This window comes from Microtus oregoni, unplaced genomic scaffold (genome assembly GCF_018167655.1).
Source record: "Microtus oregoni isolate MIOR12 unplaced genomic scaffold, Mior012 000114F_ref0000099, whole genome shotgun sequence".
Classification (NCBI taxonomy): domain Eukaryota; kingdom Metazoa; phylum Chordata; class Mammalia; order Rodentia; family Cricetidae; genus Microtus; species Microtus oregoni.
Window position 1 is genome coordinate 424190 of NW_024544743.1, and position 24882 is coordinate 449071.

At 41.4% G+C, this 24882-nt stretch overlaps 1 protein-coding gene across 2 annotated transcripts in view; it reads right to left on the reverse strand.

The window, feature by feature from the left end:
* LOC121443911 (ubiquilin-1) overlaps positions 1 to 24882 on the reverse strand; it is a 39757-nt gene that overhangs the window by 4831 nt on the left and 10044 nt on the right. For both annotated transcript variants that reach the window (XM_041645670.1, XM_041645669.1), the window contains exons 2-7: positions 16156 to 16307; positions 12959 to 13074; positions 10139 to 10401; positions 7909 to 8067; positions 7536 to 7770; positions 1068 to 1210 (exon numbers count right to left, since the gene is read on the reverse strand). In XM_041645670.1, the coding sequence (XP_041501604.1) occupies positions 1068 to 1210; positions 7536 to 7770; positions 7909 to 8067; positions 10139 to 10401; positions 12959 to 13074; positions 16156 to 16307 (1068 nt within the window). The remainder of the gene's footprint in view (positions 1 to 1067; positions 1211 to 7535; positions 7771 to 7908; positions 8068 to 10138; positions 10402 to 12958; positions 13075 to 16155; positions 16308 to 24882) is intronic.

Below are 24882 nucleotides of genomic sequence, written 5' to 3' on the forward strand. Positions count from 1 at the left end.
ACTAGTCTAGAAAAAGCTTGTGACAGAAAAATCACCTTTTTATTTATTATTTCAACTAACTTACCTGAACCTTCATACACACAATTAAGTTTTTACATTTAAAGTATTTTAAATATTTAAGTTTCAAAACTTAAACTATATTTTATATATTTAAGTTTCAAAAGTTAAACTATAAACTTTAACCATCTGATGCCAGAGCATACTGTCAAGGTTTTAGAGTAGTCACTAATGAAAGACACCACCTAGCATTGCCAGGGGTTTGCTTTAAAGTTAGAAAACAAGTGTGTAAAGCAGCCAAGTCCTTTATGAACAAACTTATATGGAATATGCTTGCTTAAGATGAATTTTAAGGATAAGATACACACTGTGTTATAACTAAACACATACTTGAAAACACAGGAAAGGGTCACTTCACACATTTCCACATCTTGGCTACCTAAGTGACAAAAGTGGCTGAGGATACATTAGCATCAAACATTTAATTAAATAAATTCACAAGACCAGCTTTCATAAAAATAAACCCATGTTTTAAGATAAAAGTTTTTTGTTATTTGTGTTATGTAAGTCACCACTAAGGATGCACCTCCAGGACACCTGCTATACATCCTTGTGCCAGTGTGGTTTCAGAATTTTGAAAATAAAAATCATTTCATCTAGCATAAAGACATTAACAAGAGGACTATAAAGGAAAGCACCCTAAATTCCTAACACAGCAGTAACCTCTGTGAACGACCAGACTACTTCCCGCCCTCCACAGTTGCTGAGGTCCAGAGGTCGGTGCTGCTCTAGGTGGCACAGGACAATCACCAGAGAGCTGACACGCAAACAGCAGACAGGAGGAGGGGTGTCAGGAGAGCAAAGTCTCTAAAAGCTTCAGTGCTTTTTTTAAAAGCATATCTCATCAACAAATAGCAGAAATGAGGTTGTTCCAAGTATATATGAAACAAAAGTCCCCAAAAGCTGGCGATGCGGATCTCCATCTCTAGTGTGCTGGGAGAGCACAAAACCAATGTGCCAAGAGCAGACTACTCAGTTCCCAGGACTCTTAAACACAATTACACGCTCACCTGTGCAGCAAGGTCAGGGTTCTGGCTTAGTGACTGCATCATGCTTCTCATGTATGGGGCAGACAGCATGTTCTGCATAAGCTGTGGGTTTTCAGTTATTTGCTGCAACAAGCTTTGCATTCCTGGTGTGTTGAACATACTAGCTAAAATTTTATTTAAAAACAAACAAAAACCGGATTAAGACATATTAATATTTTAAAACAGTGTATACTGCACTTAAATTTTAGCTACTTAAAGAGGCATATGGCCATTTCCTTAGCAACAGGTTCACTTTATGCAATTTGGTTGCCCATGGTCAACCACAGCCCCAAAACATGAAATGATAACATATACAAGTAACAGTTAAGTTTTCAGAAGCATGAGAAAATGCAGTCCCCCTACTTCATCCCGTCTTCCAGTAAACCCATGCCTAGGAAGGGCTGTAAGCTGGTAAGATCCCGTTGTCTTTCAGATCTACCCTTATTTGACTTGCCAACTCCCAGGGCCAAGGATTCTGGCAGAAGCACTTTGGAGGCACCAGAATGCAGATAATACTGAAGGAAAGAAAATGCCGGCACAATGCTACCTGAACTATTTATTTAGTTCTTCACTTCCACTCTGGTTTTTGAACTACTGTCCCCTTTTACCTGGCTTAAAACATTTTACTATTTCCACTTATCTTTCTAATTTGCTCTAAGTCTTGTGTTTGTGATGTACCTATATTATCAAGTTTCAAGTTAGCTTTTCCACATTCCAAAGTTCAAAAATATCTTAAGAGAGTTTGGCAAACTAAAGCCGACAGGACCAATCTGGCTTTCACAACCTATTTTTATACAGCCCACAAAGTGAACATTTTTACATCTTTAAATGATTAAGAGAAAAACTTCTAGTGAAGATAAATATTTGCAGACTGTGGAAGCTATTAAAATTCGTGCTCAGTGACTGTCAGCTGTCATTCTGCAGGAACACCAGCTACGCTGACTCTACTGCTGGGTGCTCTGACACTGGAAAGGCAGAGGACTGTGTCATAACTGCTTCTAACGGCTTTGCAATGTGCCACAAGAAACCTCTCTAGCACCCCGCTTTTCTTAATTACAAATGAGAATTAATCATACCAGAAGTAAAATAAGCTGTTAATATCATGGTAGTTTAAGGCACAGTAGAGTGTGGACTACTTTACCAAATGAAATAGCTGTTCCATATCAAATATACAACACACATAGACATTATCAGACAAACACATCACAATATTCCAGTCAAGCACGAGAATACTCAGAGGCTGAGGAAGACTGGAAAGTTCTAAGCTCGTCTGTGATACATGATGAGACCCACTCTCACAAAAATCAAACAGCAGGACTAAAGATGGCTCAGCAGTTAGGAGTTGGACCACATTTCAGAGGACCCAGGCTCAAGTCCCAGGACCCATATGACAGCTTACAACCATCCACAATTTTAGTGCTAGATGCAAAGCCCTCTCTGGCCCTCAGACATTGCATAGTACAGACATATGCAGGCAAAACACCCATACACATAACAACCCAACCTCAAACCAACAAACTGTATTCACAGGAGAACAGAGACCAGAAAAATACAAAATGAACATGAAGTATCTCAGCAGAACTACAGTTCTTCAAATATGCTGTAACCAGTTACATTTTCAAGGGCATGTCAGGAAAGGACAGTCATGTACCAGCAGTAACTAATTCACAGTTAATTGTATCTAAATTGTACAGGCACATGTGTTTGGAGAAAGTAAACACAACCTTTTGGGGAGAACAGATGTTTTCCCCAGAATTAAGAACAGTAGACCCAACACCAACATTAAGTTAACATACAGTGGTAATGATTCTGAGTAATATTTTCTTGGCTCTTAATGGTCAAGACATTACTTATAGTGCCCTGTCTTAGGTTATTTAGGGAATCACAAAGTTTGAACTAAGGAAGAAATTTAACTCCTGGGCTAAAGATGGCTCACTGGTTAAGAGCATTTGTGGCTCCTGGCAGATGTCTCAGGTTCAACCCCTAGCACCCAATGGAGACTCACAACCATTTGTATGTAACCCTGGGTCCTGGGAACCCAATGGTCATGGACACAGTGCACAACTTCCATATATATAAAGTAAAATCTTAAAAACAAAAACTTCTCGGTCTTTTATGAACTGCCCAGGGAAGACTATTTTTTAAAGACACCAAGGATCTAGTGTTTGAGGCCAGCCTGAGTTGCACTTAAGTACTTCTTAAAAATAAAACAGCAAAGTGAGAAAACACTACCTCAATGAGACCTAAAACAGAATCTGCTCAATATCTGATATTGCTAAAAGGGTTTGGTCAGGCCAATTTAGAGGTCTTATAAAAGTGTATTTAAGGCCTGGCTTATTCACTATAGGTAAGTCCTGAGAAACTGTTTGATTCCTGCTGCTGAACAGCAGACATCAATGATGACCACCACTCACTCCTACAAACCTCGTCAGCTCAGGTCTACCTTGTCAGTATCCTGATGTGCCAAAGCATGGTATCTTGGCAGAAGTACAGCAATATTTTATTAGCTCATGGATGAGATTCATCTTTTTCTAAATGAGAAAGTCAATGTCATGAAACCCTCAATAATTTTAGAAATCAGCTTTTTCCAGAAACTGCAGTTTCTCCATGGACTCCGCGTGCTAACTCACTCTCACTGTAACGAACTAATCTGCTGTTGAGATGGGGTTTCTCTGTGTGTTCCTGACTGTCCTAAACTAGCTCTGGAGGACAGGCTGGCCTTGAACAAAAAAAACCCCTCAAATCATTTGGTAGGTCCACCCAAAAATAAACCAAGTAGATAGTCGAAAAAGTTCACCATCCTTTGGTATTAGGGAAACGCAAATGGAAACTGCTTTGGAATTCCATCCCACTCCAGCTAGAATGCTTAAAAAACACTGGCGAGGAAGGATAGGGAGGGGAAGAGGAGACCTCAGTCACTGCACATGGGATAAACTTGTGCAGCCACTGTGGAAATCAGAGTGGAGGATCCTAAAAAACTGAAAACAGAACCAGCACATGACCCAGCTACACATTTTTTGGTATAGATCTGAAGGACTCTTAGAAAACATACTGTGTTACAAAAGCCAGGCTAAAGAGCCAGCCTAAATGTCTACCAACAGACAAACAGACATAGAATATGTGAAATATATATGCAATGCAAGTTTATGCAACTGTAAAGAAAACTACAACCTTCAGGAATATGTATGGGAGCCACTAGAAACCCTTCTGCTAAGTGAAATGAGGCAGACATAGATATGTTTTCTCTCACATAGAGAACTATATATACGGCTGTTTAAACCATGGGACTAGAAAGGAGATCATAACAGAGGTGGGAAACAGCTGAATACATGCAATAAAAAGGCAGAAGTTAGGATTAACTGGGAAGATGGACATGGGGAGGACAGAAGGGAAGAGAACAAGTAATAACTCGTATAATACTCACAGGCACAAAGCTGCCACTGTGGGACCCCCAATGCTTTTTATTTACTTTTATTTTATTTGTATTTTGCCTGCAATTATGTTTGTGTGAGAAAGTCAGATCTTGGAGTTAGAGACAATTATTTGCTGCCATGTGGGTGCTAGGAATGTGAGCCCAGGCCCTCTGGAAGATCAGTCAGTGTTCTTAACCACTGAGCCATCTCTCCATTCCTTTTTTTTGGTTTTTCGAGACAGGGTTTCCCTATGTAGCCTTGGCTCTTCTGGAACTCACTCTGCAGACTGGGCTGGCCTGGAACTAATAAAGATCCACCTGCCTCTGCCTCCCACGTGCTGGGATTAAAGGTGTGTACCACCATTCCTGGCAACCCAGTGTTTTCTATATTAATCTAAAAATAATAAATAAACCTCCCCCCCCTCCCCAACAGAGCTCATACCTCACCGGTGATGAAAGATTCTGGTTCATGAGGTCTGACAGTAAGATCCAGAAACGTGGCTTGGGGGGGGGGGGGGGGAGGCGCTGTTATCTAGCCTGATCTTGTACTTCCACATTCAAGTAATCTCCCAACCTTAGTCTCCCAAATATTGCCCTGAACCTGGCTGCAAACCCTGCTAGTTAACCCATCTGGCAGTTGCTCTACTTCAGCGCAGTTGAACCTGGCCTTTGGACAGATATTTGAGAATCCATAGGTATAGATCACAAGACCAACTAAAAAAGATTTCTCTTGACACTATCTCTGCTCTAGAAATCTTCAGCAACACTCCTGCTGACAATGCACAATCAACCATCACGTATGTAAAGTCTCCTTAAAAAAAAAAAAAAGAACAAAACCCAAATCTTTGACGTAACAATGGGAATGAACCCAGGAAGGAAGCATCTACTTAAAAGATTCACAAATGAGCCAGGCGTTGGTGGGGCACGCCTTTAATCCCAGCACTCGGGAGGCAGAGGCAGGCGGATCTCTGTGAGTTTGAGACTAGCCTGGTCTACAGAGCTAGTTCCAGGACAGGCTCCAAAGCTGCAGAGAAACCCTGTCTCAAAAAACAAAAAACAAACAAACAAAAAAAAAGATTCACAAATGTCGGGCAGTGGTGGCACACACACCCAGCACTCAGGAGGCAAAGACAGGTGGATCTCTATGAGATTGAAGACAGCCAGGACTGTTACACAGTGAAACTCTCTGTCTTGAAACAAACAAACAAAAGACTCACAAACAAAACCAGAGACCTGAACACCTCAATCCCCACATTCCAGTCTTCACAAAACATGACTGGCCTGAAGACCAGACACACACACCAACTGTACTGAAAATTTGGTTCAAAAAGCACAGAGCAAAAGGATCCCACCAAGAGCAATTACCTAAGGGTATAAAAGACCAATCTTTTCAGAGTAATATGGACATAACCTTATCTCTAACTATGTCAACATTGGAGCCTTGTTTCACACACATCATCCACACACTCATTTCAACTCAGCAGACATCACAGTGTTCAAAAGTCCACTCCAGTTTCTGCTAAGAACCTACACACAGTGCTTTCACATTATCTGGGAATCTCAACTTGGTTTCCCAAGTTCCATGCCTAATTCTTATAGCTCTACATCTCTACAAGAATAGAAAAACTAGGTTAAAAAAAAAAAAAGGACCACATGGTAATGAAGTCATATACCTCTAGAAGAAAATACTTTCCAGCAAAACAAATCAGAGACACACACAGTACAAATGGATTTCAAACTGAGTGCAAACTGACACAAAAGATCCACACACTGTGTGGCAGTCTATTTCTATGAACTCCTAGAGCTGAAGACTGCCTGCTGACAGCCTCGAGGAAGGATGGATGAAGCAAGAGATGGAAATGTTTGAGTTAGTGTGGCAACAACTGAGGGGTTAGACATCTATATCTGCATTTTTCACGCTATATCTAGTATCTAACAATAACAGTATAATCATGGTAATAATGAGGGCAATCTGTTTAACTTCTTCATCAGTAAGTGGATATGTGGCTTATTTTCCTATTTTGTTAGTCACGCAGCCATTACTTCATGTCCTGGGTTACTCAAATGACTTCAGAATCAAGTTCTTTTCATTAACCCCCACTACAATAGTACTTTCACCTAACCGACACAAGACAATTCAAAAGAGGAATTAAGTATGGCTCCTGGTTTTGAAGACACCAGTCCACACAGTGTGGAAATTGTGGCAGCCAAGAAGCAGGGAAGGGGCAACCTAGAACCCACTTCTAGTAACCTACCGATCTCCTAAAGTCTCTAATACCTTCCCAAATAGTGTCAGCAGTTGAGGCTTTAACACATGGACCTATGAGGGGCATTTCACTCCAAACCATAGTACCCAATATATGATCTTTGAATAGTAGCCAGGGTAATTTCATTATCAACCTAAAATCTTAGTCTTCTGTTTAAAATTGTCCCAGAACAAAATCTGGAGATCTCCTAGGTGACCACACACATTAATCATTTCACAATAAACATACAGGTCAGAACATTTTGTAGGGGCTAGAGACAGAGAAGCGATTAAGAGAGAGAGAGCTGCCGGGCGGTGGTGGCGCACGCCTTTAATCCCAGCACTCGGGAGGCAGAGGCAGGCGGATCTCTGGGAGTTCGAGGCCAGCCTGGTCTACAAGAGCTAGTTCCAGGACAGGAACCAAAAGCTACGGAGAAACCCTGTCTCGAAAAATCAAAAAAAAAAAAAAAAAAAAAAAAGAGAGAGAGAGAGCTCACTGCTCCTGTAGAAAACCTAGGTTTAAGTTCCAGCACCCACACGATGGCTTGCAACAATCTGTAACTCCAGCTCTAGAGGACCCAACACCCTTTCTGATTTCCATGGGCTCCTGTACGAAGACACTCTACATAGATAATTATTTAAGACAAATGTTATACCCCACAGACATCTACAATATAAAAATTCTATCCCTCAAACAATCCCAAAGCTTGCAACCCAGAGTCCCCACAAAGGGATACACATGAAGGGCGACAGCACCACCAACAGTTACATTATCAATGTAAGGCATACATACCTCCTGCTCCAGGCACCAAGCCTGACCCTGTGGTGCTCTGCCCAGTAGGGGTACTGGTGGCACCCCCACCAGAGCCGCTCACAGCACTAGTGGTGCTACCAGAGGCTGGTGAACTCTGGGAAGTCTGTGGAGCCCATGGATTGGGTAGAGGATCCCTATTTTCGGTTCGAGAAGGCTGACTCCCTTCACCTGAGGAATTACTGCTCACTAAGGAAGCAAATGGATTACCACCAAACTGAAAGAAAAGAAAGAACAGTTACAGCCATGGAGCTATTTTTCAACAAAGCATTCTCTATAAATGGCACCCTCAATCAGACTATTTGTGCTAGACAGGAACAACTCTTAGGCCTGAGCCTTGGAAGAAATGGATTACCTGCTCTTGCGCGGCATTCAGCATAGGTTCCTGAATATCTGTATACATGCGTCGTAAAGCATTGTAGCCCCCAGGAATACTTTCTAGGTTGCTCAAGGCTCGGTCCTGGTTTCTCATCATTTCCTGCATCATTGCTGGATTTCTGGCAAGTTCCAACGTCTAAGAAATAAATCTCTATTTTAAAAAAGGCACTGAAATAGCAAAGAATTTCTTCAGTATTTAAAACTAGCTAAAGTTTATAAGAAGCCACTGACTTGGATTAGCTCAAGCCCCAGTAGTCAGCATCATAGCGTTGTTAGGAAAGCGACTGCCGCACACAGCTACCCTTGCTTCCCTCATCTCTTTTCTGCCTGCCAGAAAGCGAATCATTTGCTCAGTTCATGGAAACCTAATTCTGTTTTACAGGATGAGATGCCATCCAATTCTAGAATCATAAAAGTCAATTAAGAATTTTAACCCAAATTTGTTATAATATTTAAATTAGGAAACTACTTCTTGAACTTCCTGCTGGATTTCATCTTTAAAAACAATATACATGCTGGGTGGTGGTGGCACTCGGGAGACAGAGGCAGGCGGATCTCTGTGAGTTCGAGGTCAGCCTGGTCTATGCAGGAAGTTCCAGAACAGCCAAGGCTGTTACACAGAGAAACCCGGTCTCAAAAAACAACAATATACATTCATGGGACATTACAAAGCAGTTTGAGTGAATGGTGCATTTACAAAAACAAACAAACACCCCCCCCCCACACACACACAGATTTTCTCTGTGTTGCTTTGGAGACTGTCCTGGAACTAGCTCTTATAGACCACAGGAAACTCTCAACACCCCCTCCCCCATTTTTTGAGACAGGGTTTCTCTGTGTAGTCCATGCTGGCCTCAAACTCACAAGAGATTCTCCTGTCTCCGCCTCCAAAGAGCTGGGATTAAAGCTGTGTACCACCACCACCACCAAAATAAATAAATAAATAAATAAATAAATAAATAAATAAATAAAAATTGTGTGCCACCATGCTCAATCTGAAGATTTTCTTTCATATAATACATTTTGACAGTGTTTCCCCTCTCCCCCAAAACTGTCTTCTTTTTGTGTTTGTTTTGTTTTCAATGTGTGAGGGAAGAGTAGGACATTGATATCATTTTTCCATCCTGTAATCTAAGACACTTCTCTTAGACCCCCAGCACCTCCAGAGGAGAAACAGGCATGGAAGGTTTGTCCTCTAATGAGTGGCTTTTAAAAGAATTTTCAAGCATGGCAGAAAATTCAGATTTCAAACAGGCTAAATTAATATTAATATCCTTCTGGGATCTATGATGGAGTTGTTTAGACTAGATAGTCATAATTATAGTTTTTCTTAGTTATGAGAAAAGATAAATTAGATATAAAACTTTAGACTCACAAAGATAGGATAGATAATATTTTCTTTAATTTTGCAAAATACAAATAGACTTAGTATTATAACTATAATTCTTGCTTGATACCTGTTGTTATATGTAATGTTACTGTATTAGAGTTAAAACTTTCCTTTTTTATTAGACAGAAAAGGGGAGATGATGTGGGATGCCCCTCTATATGCTGTGAATGTTCTATTACTATTGGTTAATAAAGAGGCTGATTTAGCCAATGGCCAGGCAGAATAACAGGATGGGAAATCCAAGCAAAAATCAGAGAAAAAGAAGGAGGAGTCAAGGAGATCCCAACAGGCACCAGGGAAGAAAGATGTGAGGTAACAAGCCACAAGCCTATGAGCTTTGTGATAAAAATATAAGCTAACAGAAATGCGTTAATTTAAGATGTAAGAGTTAGCTAGGAGGGGCTGGAGAGATGACTCAGCGGTTAAGAGCATTGCCTGCTCTTCCAAAGGTCCTAGCAACCACATGGTGGCTCACCACCATCTGTAATGAGGCCTGGTACCCTTTTCTGGCCTTCAGGCATATACACAGAAAGAATTAGCTAGGAATACGCCTGAGCCATTGGCCAAACAGTGTTGTAATTAATATAAGTTTCTGTGTGATTACTTGGAACTAGACAGCCGGGAAATGAAAGCACAATCTCCAGTTATAGAGTTTTGCTGACTTTCCTTAAACAATGGTTGGAATTCTCTTTAACTTTGCAGTATGTGTGTGTATATATATATATATATGGCAATCTCTAGAACTACAGAAAGTAACATATAAACACACACACACAGATTTTTTTTAGTTAAGGGAGAGAAATACTTCTCTACATACTTGTCTCATTATATCCGGATTATTAAGCATATGACTAATCTCTGGATTTCTCTGTATCAACTGCTGCATCTGTGGATTGGCCATAATCAACTGCCGCATCAGGTCAGGGTTTGAGAGCATGCTCTGGACGAAGGGATTTTCCATGATCTGGACCATCATTTCAGGGTTGGACAAAAGCTGGCGTTGCATCTGGCTCTGTAGTTCAGAGAAGTTGGTGGTATTTAAACCCAAGCTACTCAGACCTGCAAGTCCTCCAAGTCCACCTTAGAGGAAAGAGGGGAAAACAAAAATAAAAATCAGAAGCTTGTCCTAAAACATGAAGAATTATTAACTCACTAATGTATAAGAAACCCTTTAAAATAACTTCTCTCACTCGTTTTTATGATATTAGGTTATACTTACTATTATACTATTCAGCTTTAATTCCTATGCTATGGCTTAGATATGAAGTGTTGCCCCAAAGCCTTGGTCCTCAGCTGGTGACACTGACGAAGGTGACTGTGGTGCTAATGAGTTCGTAGCTCAATAGACTGTGCGGTGCTGTACATTTGAAGGGACTTCCTGCTGCTACGGATAGAGGACTTCTATATCTGTGTTATAAAAACATACTTGTACTCCACATTGGAGAGAGCAATCTGCTGAGCACTCGGTAACAACACACGCACACACTGCTAACAGTCTGTCTCGAGCTACCTCACCCACCGTAGACCAGACGCCCTAGTTAATACAGCACCGACACCAAGAAGACACTGATTATTCTCAGAATCTCAGGAACTTTCTGAACCCAGGACACAGACACTCCAAGCCTCACGGCTAACCATCTGACCAGAGAGGCAAGCCTGAGCTCTGAAATGATCGACCATCTCGTTTCTCTCCCACCCCATATCTGCTGGTAAAGATAGGCTGTGGCTACACTGCCAGGGAAGCAGCGCTCTGCTGCACCCCTGCCACACCACAGGCCTAAATGCAGCAGCAGTCCATCAGCTGAAACTTCGTGCAAAAATTTTCCCTCAGCAAAACTGCTTCTTTCCGGTTGCTTATCACAGTGGGCCCCTACTCCTCCACCCCAAATATATCCTACAATCAAAATTAGCCAGATTTTCAACTTTGATATTTAACAGAACTAAGGCATATTTTTTTTAACCTATTTGCCCCTTCTTGATCCCTCACAGGGTTCCTAAAAGCCTAGGCATTCTGAGTGCCTTTTGTTATTATATCAGCCCCTGTAATTGCTCCCTGATGGGGGGTAATGCTGAAGAGACCCCTGGATAGCCCCAGGATGATGGAGCGGTCATCAGAAAGTCTAATGGATTAAGGTGGAACTTTCAACCCTACCAACCAGACACAGAAGGCGAAGAAAAGCAGCTGGAGACTCCTCTCTGTGTAAACCTTAACAAGTTTCTATTTATTGCGTTATTAGTATTGTGCGTTTGTTGTACAGCAATCTATGCCACGTTCTAAAACTTGTGTATCATATACTGGCACACTATAATTGAGTTACCCAAAAATTCTCAAGAAAATGGCAAAAGGTGTATGACCTCTAATATCCTAATATATGAAAATGGTAACCAAGGAAAACTTCAAAGCACTATACTAGCTATAGCCTTTGGGGCTGATACTGACATTTAAGCAATTCTTCTATTTAGCCCAAATTTTATTACTTTCAGAACATTTTTCCTCAACAAAATCTCAACATGTGCAACTGAATAAAGAATAGCAGTGTGTGGGCAGTGGTGGCGCACGCCTTTAATCTCAGCACTCGGGAAGCAGAGGCAGGTGGATCTCTGTGAGTTCGAGGCCAGTGTGGTCTAGTTCCAGGACAGGAACCAAAAGCTATGGAGAAACCCTGTCTCGAAAATCAAAAAAAACCCCAAAAATCCAAAAAAATAAAACAAAACAAAAAAACCAAAGAATAGCAGTGTGGAGCTGGAGAAGCTCAGTGTGAAGTGCTTGCATAGCAGGCAGGGACAAAGGCAGGGAGGAAGACAAATAGGGGAGGTGACAGGGAAGGGAGGCACAAGGAAAGGAATATGGTTTGGCTGAAGTATTAGTTTATTAATTATTTTTTTATTTTATGTGTGAGTGTTTTGCCTGCATGTATGCATGTGGGCCACATGCATGCCTAGTGTCCACAGGGGTCAAGAGAGGGTATCAGATCCTTCAGAACTGGAGTTAAGGATAGGTATGAGCCACCGTGTGGGCTCTAAGAACTGAACCAGGGTCCTCTGCCAAGAGCAAACAGTGACTCTCTCTTAAACTACTGAGCTATCTCTCCAGCCCCAGGACAGTTTCAAAGTAACTAATGCAGTTACAGAGTGATTTTGTATGCCTATAATCTCCACCCCAGGAAAGCCCACAGAGAAAGACCAGAGTTCAAGGCTAACTCAGCTACATTTACAAAACCTTCTCAAACAAAACACAAGACAAAAAGATAACATATAACTAGTGTTATCCACCTTTCCTGTACAAATGAAAACATTATTATTCACTTGATCATAGTTTATCATCCTTAACTATATCCTCATAAGCAATTGTGTGGTAGTCAATTACTAGGTACGCCTAGGCTACATCACTTTCATTATAAAACAGGTGTGTCATTTACTAAATATAAATGTAAGCTAATCAAACATATTTGTATCCCAAGCTACTTTCTTAACACAATTACAGAACTATGAAAATTTTTAAAAATTGTTTTTTAAGTGACTTATGTTTTATCCTGTCATTTTATCTAAAGCTACCCTTGGAAGAGAACTTTTTACCTCCCACCCCTACTTAAAAAACAAAAAACAAACAAAAAACCACCACCAAAACAATACTTACCTAAGCCAAAAGGGTTGTTAGCAGCAGGACCAGATGTAGGGTTATTGTTAGGAGATGATGAGTTGGTAGCACTGCTTCCAGTGGTGTTTGTTTGCTGAGCTGAAGGATCTTGCGGCCTAGTGAAAATAATTAAATCAAAATGTAGAATGCAGAACTCATTATTTTTAAAAGAAATTCTAAAATTCCAATAGCCAGAAACAAATGGCAAGTTCTCATAAACAGAACTGTCATCAACGCCCTGCCTGAAATAATACTGAGCATTAGGAACAAATATACGAAACAGTAAACTTTATAAAATTACTATTGTCTCTCCTCTTTCAATCGCAGTGACTATATGAGAAAGAGCCAACAAGTCACCTCATAGAAGACAATCACAATCACAAGCTCAATACTTATTGTAGATTGCCTTGGCGGGTTACTTAGTCTAGGGGTTTGTAACCCGCCTGGCAGTTCAGTTATTCCAGGGTCCCGGAGAGGCACTATCTGGAAGATAAATGGGCTAGGAGACAAGAAGGAGGCTAAGCTGGGGTTCCTGTCAAAGCCTCCGTTTATTAGAGATGGGATACAGCTTATATAGGGTAAGGAGTTGGGGGGTGGGCACAGGGGCCTGGGCTCTTGCCGCGTGGTTCACGTTGGTCACATGGTCCTCGTTGGTCACGTAGGCCAGGAAGTCACAACTAGGAGTTGACACACCTAGTTCTCTAGATAGTTTGGAATGTGGGGCAGGTTCCGTTAACAGATAGCTCTCCATTAACAGCTAATTTGGGTGTGGGGTTCTCTGCAGACTCCCCAGGGTGATGGTTCCTGCAATGATTTTAGGAGGAAATTGGCTCCTGACAGATCTGTAGATTCCCCAGGGTGATGGTTCCTGTAATGATTTTAGGAGGAAATTGGCTCCTGACAACTTATAACCCATTTTCTAGTCCACAGGGCTAGGGGCACTTTAACTTCAGCCCACGACACTGTTAAAAGTAAAAAAAAAAAAAAAACTTAAGCCACTTTAAGGGGAGCATTTGCTGCTCTTCCACAGGACAGAGTCCAGTTCCCAGCACTGATGTCAGGTGGCTCCAGAGGGTCTGATGAGTCCAAAGGCAGGCACTCAATGTGCGTGCACAGACAAGCACACAATTGTAAAATCTCAAAAAGATGGTGCTTAGGATGGTCAAGTAACAAGGGCAAGAGTCTGTAAAGGGCTAGTTCTGACATCAATCAGGCAAGAGTTGAGATCCTGTTCCATGTCTCCCTTTGGCTGTCAGGCTATTGACACAATGGTCGAAGGAGCTGGAGTTTTCCCAGGAACCACACGCTGGGAGAAGGAAAGGCTGGAGACCTGGTGTCAACTACAGGGAGAACCTGGCTCCTAGAATGTAATTTTATCAGAGTTTGATAACTGGATAGAATATCTTGTAGGAGACACCGAGGCCAAGTCAAGGGGACCTCACTTTTACCCGGACTGTTTAGGTATGTCTACCTTTTATCCTCTGTTTAATCCTAACCTTTCATCAGGACTCTGAGAAGAAGTGGGTGGGGAGGCTGTCAGTGGATTCCCTCTCTCATTGTCAGCACTACTTGTCTGTATAATTGGACTACTAAGGATGAGAGATGGAGCCAGCTTGTTGAGAGGCCAGGCTCAGTGTCTGACACTAACAATCCGGCTGTCATTGCTTAGCACTTCCAAGAAGAGCAGGACTACTAGAGAAGCCTCCCACCTGACTGGGTCTTACCACTTTGTTGATTCAAAGGTCTATTTCCACTTCAGCAACTCAGAAAACATAATCTGCCTTACACTTGCGTGGCAACCTGGCATCCATCATCCATGCCTTTATGTGCTCTGTGTACCACAGTTATCTGCATGTGTCCTCAATAAAGCTGCATCGTGGTCATGCAAGAAGTAATCAAGGACACAGAAAAGCACAGGAAGAACTATTTCCTTATCAGTTCTCTGGGGAACAGCAGCACAACGAGTTCCTAGAGCAAATGTAAGCTCTTGAAAGACATGCTTAACTCTAGTGCTTTAATTAAACTACAGTCTGTAGCAGTGGGAGAGTCAGAAGACAGTGAGGCACACCTACAGTCCCAGCATCCGGGAGGAAAGCTAGTGTGTGCGCTTTCCAAGGCCACACGACAACAGCCTCAAGCTACCTGAGCTATGCAGCACAGCAAGTCATGGCTAGCCTCAAAGTTAATAAATGTGAAAAACGTCGTAGGAGGCTTTATTTTTTTTTTTAAGATTTATTTATTTATACATACACAATGTTAGAAGAGGGCATCAGATCTCATTACAGATGGCTATGAGCCACCATGTGGTTGCTGGGAACTGGACTCAGGACCTCTGGAAGAGCAGTCAGTGTTCTTAACCTCTGAGCCATCTCTCCAGCCCCGTAGGAGGCTTTATACATTTACTCAACAACATTATCTTGGGTATTTGTATAGCAAAATACAAATTTTTATGTAATAAAGCCCCATATTCAAGTAAGTCTGATGAAGCAAATGGTGAAACAAACATTTACAAGATATTCAGAGTGACAATATAAAAATAAGTTTCTCTCAAAAATTGATCACATAATAAATAAATTACAAGTGTTTTATAGTCTGCTGTCACCAAAATCATGTCTAAAACTTTCCTTAAAGCAAAGAGAACAGCTAAAACACAAGTTGTTACCTAACTCAAAAAAATTTCCACATAGGGATCTGATGCCCTCTTCTGGTGTAAAGGTGTACATGCAGGTAGCACTCATGCATAAAATAAATATATCTTTAGGAAAAAAAAAAAGAATAAACACTTTCCTCCTCAAAAAAAAAAAATTCCACATAATGCCAGTTTAATTTTCTAAAGTAATAAATGAGGGGCTGCCCTGAATTTGTACCCCAACCCTCTCCATAAAAACGTTTACCAGCCAGGCGGTGGTGGAGCACGCCTTTAACCCCAGCGCTTTGGAGGCAGAGGCACGCTGAGTTCAAGGCCAGCTTGGTCTACACAGCTAGTTCCAGGACAGGCTCCAAAGCTACAAAGAAACACTGTCTCGAAAAACAAAAGTTTCCCTAACGAACATGCCAGAAGTAGTACTGCATGGAGTCACACTGCTGTTTTCACCTAAACATTCTGTTATCAACAGAAACAAAAATACTTTAACCATTTAAACACTATGATAAGGAAAACCCCTTAAAGCTGACACTGGCTATTTAAGAAGACATACCTGTTCTGTGTTTTGATGACAAGGTGAACAGTAAGTCCATCGTGAATTCCATGCTGGCTCAAAGTATCTTGATCTTTTAAAATTTTTCCAGCAAATATCAACACAAGTTGGTCAGTATGAGATTTGAAACGTTTAGAGATTTCTTCTTTGAACTGAGTGAGATAAAATAACATATACATTTTTAATACCAGGTATTTGCACAGCATTGTCCAGACTGGAGAGGCCCCAGCACTCTGACATCACAAGCACCCTATCATCTCCATCTTAGTATCCAACTCCCATCTCTAACACAAAGGACTTACTCCAAGTGTGTTAGAGACATGGTCACTGCACCCTAAGACGGAGGCATGGTGTTTGTTTTCTTCGTAGGCTAACAGGACCAAATTTAGCTAGGGATCACAAATTACTTTTTGCTAAACTTCTCCTGTTTCCTGGACCTCCATCTCCAGTCCCCTTTCTTTTCAGTTCCAATACGCACAGCGCCCAGCTCATACTCTCAGCCACTTTACTGACTACCCTAACCACAGCTTCCATGCACACTTATCAACAAGCAGTTCCACAGAAAGGCAAAGGCTAAACAATAAAATCTTTTTGGGAGAGAATCAAACTATAAACAGAGAAAGCACAAAGAAGAGTTGACAAATGCTTTCCAGAACCGAAAAGCAGAAAAAAAAGGATTAGAAAGAAATGAGAAGAGCAGAGAACTGCTTGCTAGAGAACAGAAAAGTCTGCAGACGCAGGTAAAGAAGGCACTACAGAGAAAAGCTTACGCACACTGAAGTCTCTAGTAAGATAACCAGAGTACACAACCAGAAAGCCGCACCAAGGCTGGGAATCCACTAACAGACTACCTAGAGCAGCACAGTTCAAGTCTACAGAAGAAACACTGCTCCAAACTCCCACTACACGGTGGTAGGTTTCAATCCAGCACTACTACAGAGAGGATGATTTGCCACAAGTCCACGAATCCACTGAGAAGGGCTGAGTGTCCCATATCTGAAAAGCTTCTGGAAGCAGGCCATCTCTAATATCAGTAAGGACCTACTCCAAAATATTCCAAATCTTTAAAACTGTTCCAAAATAACCTGAGATTCTGAGTGCCCCATTGTCACTAAAAGGTCTCTAATTTCAGACCATTTCAGACAGGAAAGCTCAACCACCTGTGACCTGAGGCTTAGAAGAAGTTCCAGGATCAGGGAATGTAAGTCAGGGCTACAGACAAATCACATAGCCACATGCTATCAACCAGAAAAGCATAAAAATTCCCCAACCCATGTCCTAACACTGTATGTGACTGTAGTGTTCTGTTTGGTTAGTTTGGTTCTGAGATAGGACATGATACTCTGGAGTAGAAGGTGACCTCAAACTACCAGCCACCCTTCCAGCCTAGCCTCCCAAGTCCTGGCACCAAGGCTTCAGGACTTCACCCAACAACCTGGATTTTACAACCTACCTTCTCAACTCATGCATACAACCAAACTTCCGAAAAAGGCCAAGAAATCATAAAGATACACAAATTGTACTACAGTAAATACTGTGTAACTCCCTCATCTGAGCGCCCCCCCCCATTTGAAACTAAATGATATATAATCTTTTTTGTCACTGTTGGTTTTTTTGAGACAAGGTATCTCTACATAGTCCAAGTTGCTCTGGAACTCATTATGTAGGTAGACCAGGCTAGCCTTGATCTCACATTAATCTGACAGCCTCTGCAGGCAATTAAAGGTGTGCGCCACCACACCTGGCTACGTGATATATAATCTTTTCAACTAAGCAATTTCCAACTGACTTAAAAAACAAAACAAAGAAACAAAAATGAAGACAGCAACAGCAACAACAACAACAAAAGCCAGGTGGTGGTGGCACACGCCTTTAGTCCCAGCACTTGGAAGGCAGAGGCAGGGGGATCTCTGTGAGTTTGAGGCCAGCCTGGTCTACAGAGAGTTCCAGGACAACCAGGGCTACATAGAGGGTGGAAAATGAATTTTATGCCCTGGCAATGCTGAAGCATGCATGGGCAGCCTGTATATGGCAGTTCTGTTGAACTTGTCCATATAGGGTTTCATGGTCTAAGCTGATAGGACAACTGACCAGGTCTCTTCCTCAAGAGTACACCAGATCCTCATTACAGATGGTTGTGAGCCACCATGTGTTTGCTGGAAACTGAACTCAGGACCTTTGGAAGAACAGGTAGTGCCTTTAACCGCTGAGCCATCTCTCCAGCCCCTACACAGAGAAAGCCTGTCTCAAAAACCCAAAACAACAACAAAACCCCACAAACTACACACCATTCTATATTCTGCACCACACTATACGGAAAGTGCACAACGTAATCACCCATTAGGCACTTCCTCCCTTTGATAGTTATCAGAAATAATATAATAAAGAAAATATTTTTATAAGGCTCAATGCATAAAATACAAGCATCAAACAAAAAGTGGTGGCTACTCTTCTGCTAGCTCTCTTAACCCACAAGAACTCTGTGAAGAGTGTGTATCTTTTTTTAACCACAGAGAAAAGGGGTTAAAGACTTGTCCCTCAATGCTGTCAGTGATAATAAATTGCTGCACTGGTTTCCAACATAGATCCAATTTCAAGGACAAACCTATACAGACCACACACAAAATAAAATTAAATTCATAACTTTTATTATAGATTTATTATAATAGATAAAATGCATTTCATACATAAAAGGAGGAAGTTCATCTAAATCAACTGTTTTAATCTTTAAAAAAAAGATTTATTCATTTATTTATTATGTATACAACATTCTGCCTGCAGGCCAGAAGAGGGCGACAGATCTCATTACAGATGGTTGTGAGATGTGGTCGCTGGGAATTGAACTCAGGACCTCTGGAAGAGCAGCCATCTCTCCACTGAGCCATCTCTCCAGCCCCAACTGTTTTAACCTTAAACTCAGAAAGTTTCTTTAGTTTGATTTCTCTCACATCCTGAAGTAAATAATCTAAATAAATAAAATCATTGTGCTGGCAAGATGGCTCAGTGAGTAAACAGCCTGGAATAACCACTGATGGAAGGAGAAAACTGGCCTTTGACTTTCACGAGTGTAACTGTGGCCTCCACGTGCACATGCACGCACAAATACACACACAATTAATACATACAATCATACAGCATTTTATAGTGTTTGAAAATTTGAAGGTAAGATACTAGATCTAAAGCATGCTAGTACTTTTCTTCCAAATTCCCACTACCGTTATGTAAGTGGGATGTTTTAAGCTTTACTGAGTTATAACTCACCAGGCATCAGGTGGCGCACACCTTTAATCCCAGCACTTGGAAAGTAGAGGCAGGTAGATCTCTTGAGTTTGAAGACAGCCTGGTCTACAAAGGGAATTCCAGGACAACTAATGCTACATAGTTAGACTCTGTCTCCAAGCATATATATCTCACATACCATGTAATCTGATTCAGAAACAGACTGCAATGATGACAAGAGTCAATTTCAGAACACCCTCATTAAGTCCCAAAGAAATCTGGACCCTTCAAGCTATCACTTCCCCATAAACTCATCAGGTCCAAGGCCATTTCCCAAAAAGCCCTAATTTACTTTCTGTACATTTTACTCTTTATAGGCTTGTCTATTTGCGATCATTCAATCCCATACATAACCTACTCAGCCATACAGTAGGTGGTCCTTGGTACTGACATCTTACACTTGATACTGTATTTTAAAGGTATTGCACACTGAGGCTCCCAGAAAGAAAAGCACAACTATACTTCTAACTATAGACATTGAGACTATTGCAGATAATAATTATTTTGAGGTTTTAGACTCTTTGAAAGCTACTCACTGCCCACTTTTGTTTCTGACCATTGAATCAAAAATCTTTAAAATGTATCAATAAGCCAATAGCTCATCCAATCCAAAAACTAAGAAACCATTATATAGCATCTGAAACCTATAGCAATTTCCTCTTTGCTTTATCCACCTACCTGTGATCTCCACCAATGCATCTGACAGAAATACTGTCATCAGAGATGAAACCTCTTGTATAAACCACCTTCACAGTAGAATTCACCTTTCAAGCTACCTTGATGTCCCCGGGTCATTGTCAACTCACATTTGGTTCAAGAATAAACTCACTCCCTTTGAAGTGACATGTGTGCTTTGCACCAACAATTTATTCATGGAGCATATATGTTTGTACTTCATTCATCTCTATAGTCAATGCTGGAAGGCATTTTAACAGCATTACTTCACAGCAAAACTCAGCAAACTAAGAAAAAATAAATAAATCTTAGACCAGACAGGAGACCTACAAAATAATGCAAGCACATACTTAACTATGAACCAATGGATGGTTCCCTCTAAAGTCAGCAACAAAGTGGAGTGTGTCAACTGGGGGCACCTGGTCTTCAGAGTCCCTGCTGGAGCAAGAGGTGGAAAGAGGGAAAGAAGGCAAAGAGCAGGAAGCTCTTATCAGTCCCCAGCCATTTTAAAGCACAACTGGATGCAATTTAAACACATCTTTCAAGAAATGAGAAGACGAGCCAGGCAGTGGTGGCACAAGCCTTTAGTCCTAGCACTCAGGAGGCAGTGGCACATGGATCTCTTGAGTTGTGAATTTGAGGCCAGCCTGCTTCACAGAGCAAGTTCCAGGACAGAGAAACAGGTGGAGGGTGAAGAAAGAGAAGAAAATAGAAGATGAATAACAGACAAGGTAAAAATATTTGCAAAAGGCATATTTTGGGGGCTGGAGAGATGGCTCAGTGGTTAAGAGCATTGTCTGTTCTTCCAAGGGTCCGGAGTTCAATTCCTGGCAACCACATGGTGGCTCACAACCATCTGTAGTGAGGTCTGGTGCCCTCTTCTGGCCTGCAGACATACACACAGACAGAATATTGTATACATAATAAATAAATATTTTTTAAAAGGCATATTTTGATAAAGTTATTTATTGCCTAAATATACAAAGAGCTCATAAAACTTGACAATAACAATCTACTTTTCAAATGGTTTGTTAAAGCAGGAACTTCAGAGATCTACAGATGACAAGTCAGCATGAAAGATGCTCCCCACCACACCTGGATGACCTAAAACTAAAGAGATAAGCAACAGATATGCACTAAAACAGTCAAAATTCAGAATACCAACACTACCAAGTGCTGGCAAGGACAGGGAGCAGCAGAAAGGCCTTGCCAAGGTGGGAGTGCAGAGAGAAGAGCCACTGCAGAATACAGCCTAGCTCTTTCTCAGGAAACCAAACACACAGTATGAAAGTCAGCAACCAGTCCTTTCTATTTACCGCAAAGAACAGAAAGCTATTTACATTAAAGTCTTCATGCAGATCTAACAAAGGCTTCACTCATAACTGCCAAAATTTGGAACTAAGATGGCTCTTCAGTAGATAAACTGTGGTGCATTCAGATGATGAGATAATCAGCACTAGAAGAAGTGAGTTCTTGGGTCATGAAAGCATACGGAGAATCTTTAAATGTATGTTACAAAGCAAAAGCCAGCAAAGGCGCGTACTATCTGACTCTGGCTCCCTGACCAAGCCCAGGACCCATCCATCACCTAGTCTCCACCTACTTGAACTGAATTATAAACTGTTTTTTTAAAGAACAGAGAACTAGTAACCTAGAGTTTTATATTCACTAAAAATTCCTCAAAATTAAACTGAAATGTAAAAGAAAACAGAACAGCCCACAGGATCTTTGTTGCACTCCCAGAAACAAAGAATGTGACACCTAGCAGAAAATGTAACCGGCTCCTTCAGACACAAGGACCCTGGGTGAAGGAATAAAAAAGAAAAACTGTACAGTCAACTCTTAAAGTCAAATTTACAAAGCCCTTATAAACCTTGGGTCATTTATTAGGAACCAAGAGAAGGAACAGGAAATCCAGTGTACATAGAATTCAAGAATTCTAGGATCTGTGCATTATTCTAGAAGTAGCAAGTACTTCCTGATGAACAATTTATAAAATTCATGGAGAAATCTCCAAAGGACATAAAAACAGTGTACATCTATCAACCTAATGGAGGAGGCAAATGGAATACTTCAAAATACTTGATCCGAAAAGGGAAAGGAAAAAAGAAGTGCACAGAAGAGGCAGGATAAATGAAAACCAAACCCAAAAGTGCCTGGGACCACACAGAACTGTGTATGGAGACTGACCACCAGACTGCAGTTTAAAATCCAGCTTCTTTGCTGGGCGGTGGTGGCGCACGCCTTTAATCCCAGCACTCGGGAGGCAGAGGCAGGCGGATCTCTGGGAGTTCGAGGCCAGCCTGGTCAGGGACAGGCACCAAAAAAGCCACAGAGAAACCCTGTCTCGAAAAACAAAACAAAACAAAACAAAAATCCAGCTTCTTCATACTGCCAAAAAAAAAAGACTTTTAGGGCTGAGGATTGGCAGAGCACTTGCTTAGCACACAGGTGGTCCTGGATGGATCCTCAGCATCACCCAGTGGGGTTTGGAAGGAAGGGGATGATAACATGGACATGTTCAGCAGATGTGGGACACACCCTTTATGCTCAGAACTTGAGAGGTAGAGGTGGAGAGATCTCTCTAAGATGGTGGCTAGCCTGGTCTACACAGGAAGACCCTGTCTCAAAAACAAATCAAGTGCCCTACCCACTTCCACAATAAGCATCCTTTGAAGAAGCACATTTAACAAAATAGGCTGACACCAGGTCACATCTTATTGACACATTTCAAGAATTGAAATCTTATGACATAGGTACTTCAATGACATTCAATTAAACACTACAAGGAAGATAATGCCTACTGAATGGAACAAAAAGATTTAACCAGTTAACACACGCACATACACGAGATAAACTAGATTATCATAAAGAGTGAAAAAAAGTCATAGATAAAACAGTCTCCATACCGATAACCAGCAGAGGGGGCTGGAGAGACGGCCTGGCTATGAGGATCACCCAACTCTCTAGTAGAGGACCTGAATTTGGTTCCTCATGACCAACAGGACCATTCACAACCATCTGTAACTCTGGTTCCAGAGGATATCAGCACGTACATGGTGTACAAGCACATGTGCAGGCAAAACATTCATACACATAAAATAATAACAATAAATCTTTAGCACAAACCCAGATTCCATAAAAGTGTCCTACAAATTAGCAAGAAACACAATCCAAACGAAGAATGATGAAAGGGACCCCTTGTCCACAACCAGGCAACTATAAACTGCAACCAGAGACTATCACTAAACGACCAAGGGTTCGCAGAGTACGTGCTGTAACTGGACACCACATAAACTTCAGGCTGAAGTATAAAAGTATAGTAAGTCAGTTTCATAACCACATTTCATTGTAGATACTGGATTTGATTACCAAGACCTTACAGTTCCACTATTCATGGTTTTAACATTCAAGGAAGTTCCAAACACTATTGAAGCATGAATTCTAATTGGTCTTAATAATAAAAACTTGGAGTCAGCTATCAGGGTGAAAGCTGAAGATCAAAGAAGCAGTGCAGTCATTAGAGTTCTTACTTCTAGCATTGCTCAGACCCAAGGGGTGATCCTGATCCTGTCCTCAGACTGAATCTTCAGACTGCCCTGAGCTCCTGTCTCCTCCTGCCTTGTACTGAGTGCTCTCTTGGCTCAGCCCACATATCCCTCCTGTCTCTCCCCACCTAGTGCTGGGATTAAAGGCATGGATCCTAAGTGCTGGGATCACCTTTGTGTGAGCCCTATTTCTCTTCTAGAATGATTCAATCTCTTGTAGCCCAGGGTGGCCTTGAACTCACAGAGAGCCATCTGCCTCTGTTGCCTGAGTCCTGGGATTAAAGGTGTGTGCCACCACAGCCTGGCATTTATGGCTAACTAGTGGCTTAGCTCCATACTCTAGATCACAAACAAAATATTCCCACACTATTACATGCATTAACCAAACAGTGAAAACAACTAAAATATGCCTCAACTGCATATTTATCCAGCAGAATATGGTATTCAAGAACAAACGAACAGCCTTGCATTATCATGGATATCTCAATAGAAATCAATTACAAATGAAGATAAACTCTGGTAATCAAAAAAGTCACAAGGTTGGCCAGGCGGTGGTGGCACAAACCTTTAATCCCAGCACTCAGGAGGCAGAGGTAGGCGGATCTCTGTGAGTTTAAGGCCAGCCTGGTCTATAAGAGGGAGTTCCAGGACAGGCTCCAAAGCTATAGAGAAACTCTGTCTTGAAAAACCAAAAAAAAAAGTAACAAGGCAGTTAATAGCATCAACACAATGTTGGAAAGTCTTGAGAAGAATGCATTATGTTTGGACTGCCTGCAACAATAAGGAGGACCTGTTACTGGCAACATTTGTAAAAAGCTGGTGTCAGGGAGGAGAGAACTAGTGAAGGGCGGCTGCCAGCTGTTGTGCCCAATGGCTACAAGCTTCAAAAGGAGAATGGGTCCTGAAAAAGAACAGTTCTGATGGCTGCACAACAGCTGAATTTACTGTCACTCAATTATTCACTTGACAGACAGGAAAGATAGTAAAAATGGGCTCAGAGATGCTAAGTGGCTGAGAGTGTAGTGCTATGGTAAAGAACCCCTATTAGGTGCTCATAACTACCTGTAACTCTGGCTCTAGGGACTCCAACACCTCTGGCCCCCTCACTCAGGTGCACACACTACATACCTACCCACATGCAGGCATGTGCACAAACATATATCTGCACAATTTAAAAATTTTAAAAATCTAAAATCTTTTTAACTTTAATAAATTAAAAAGTTCT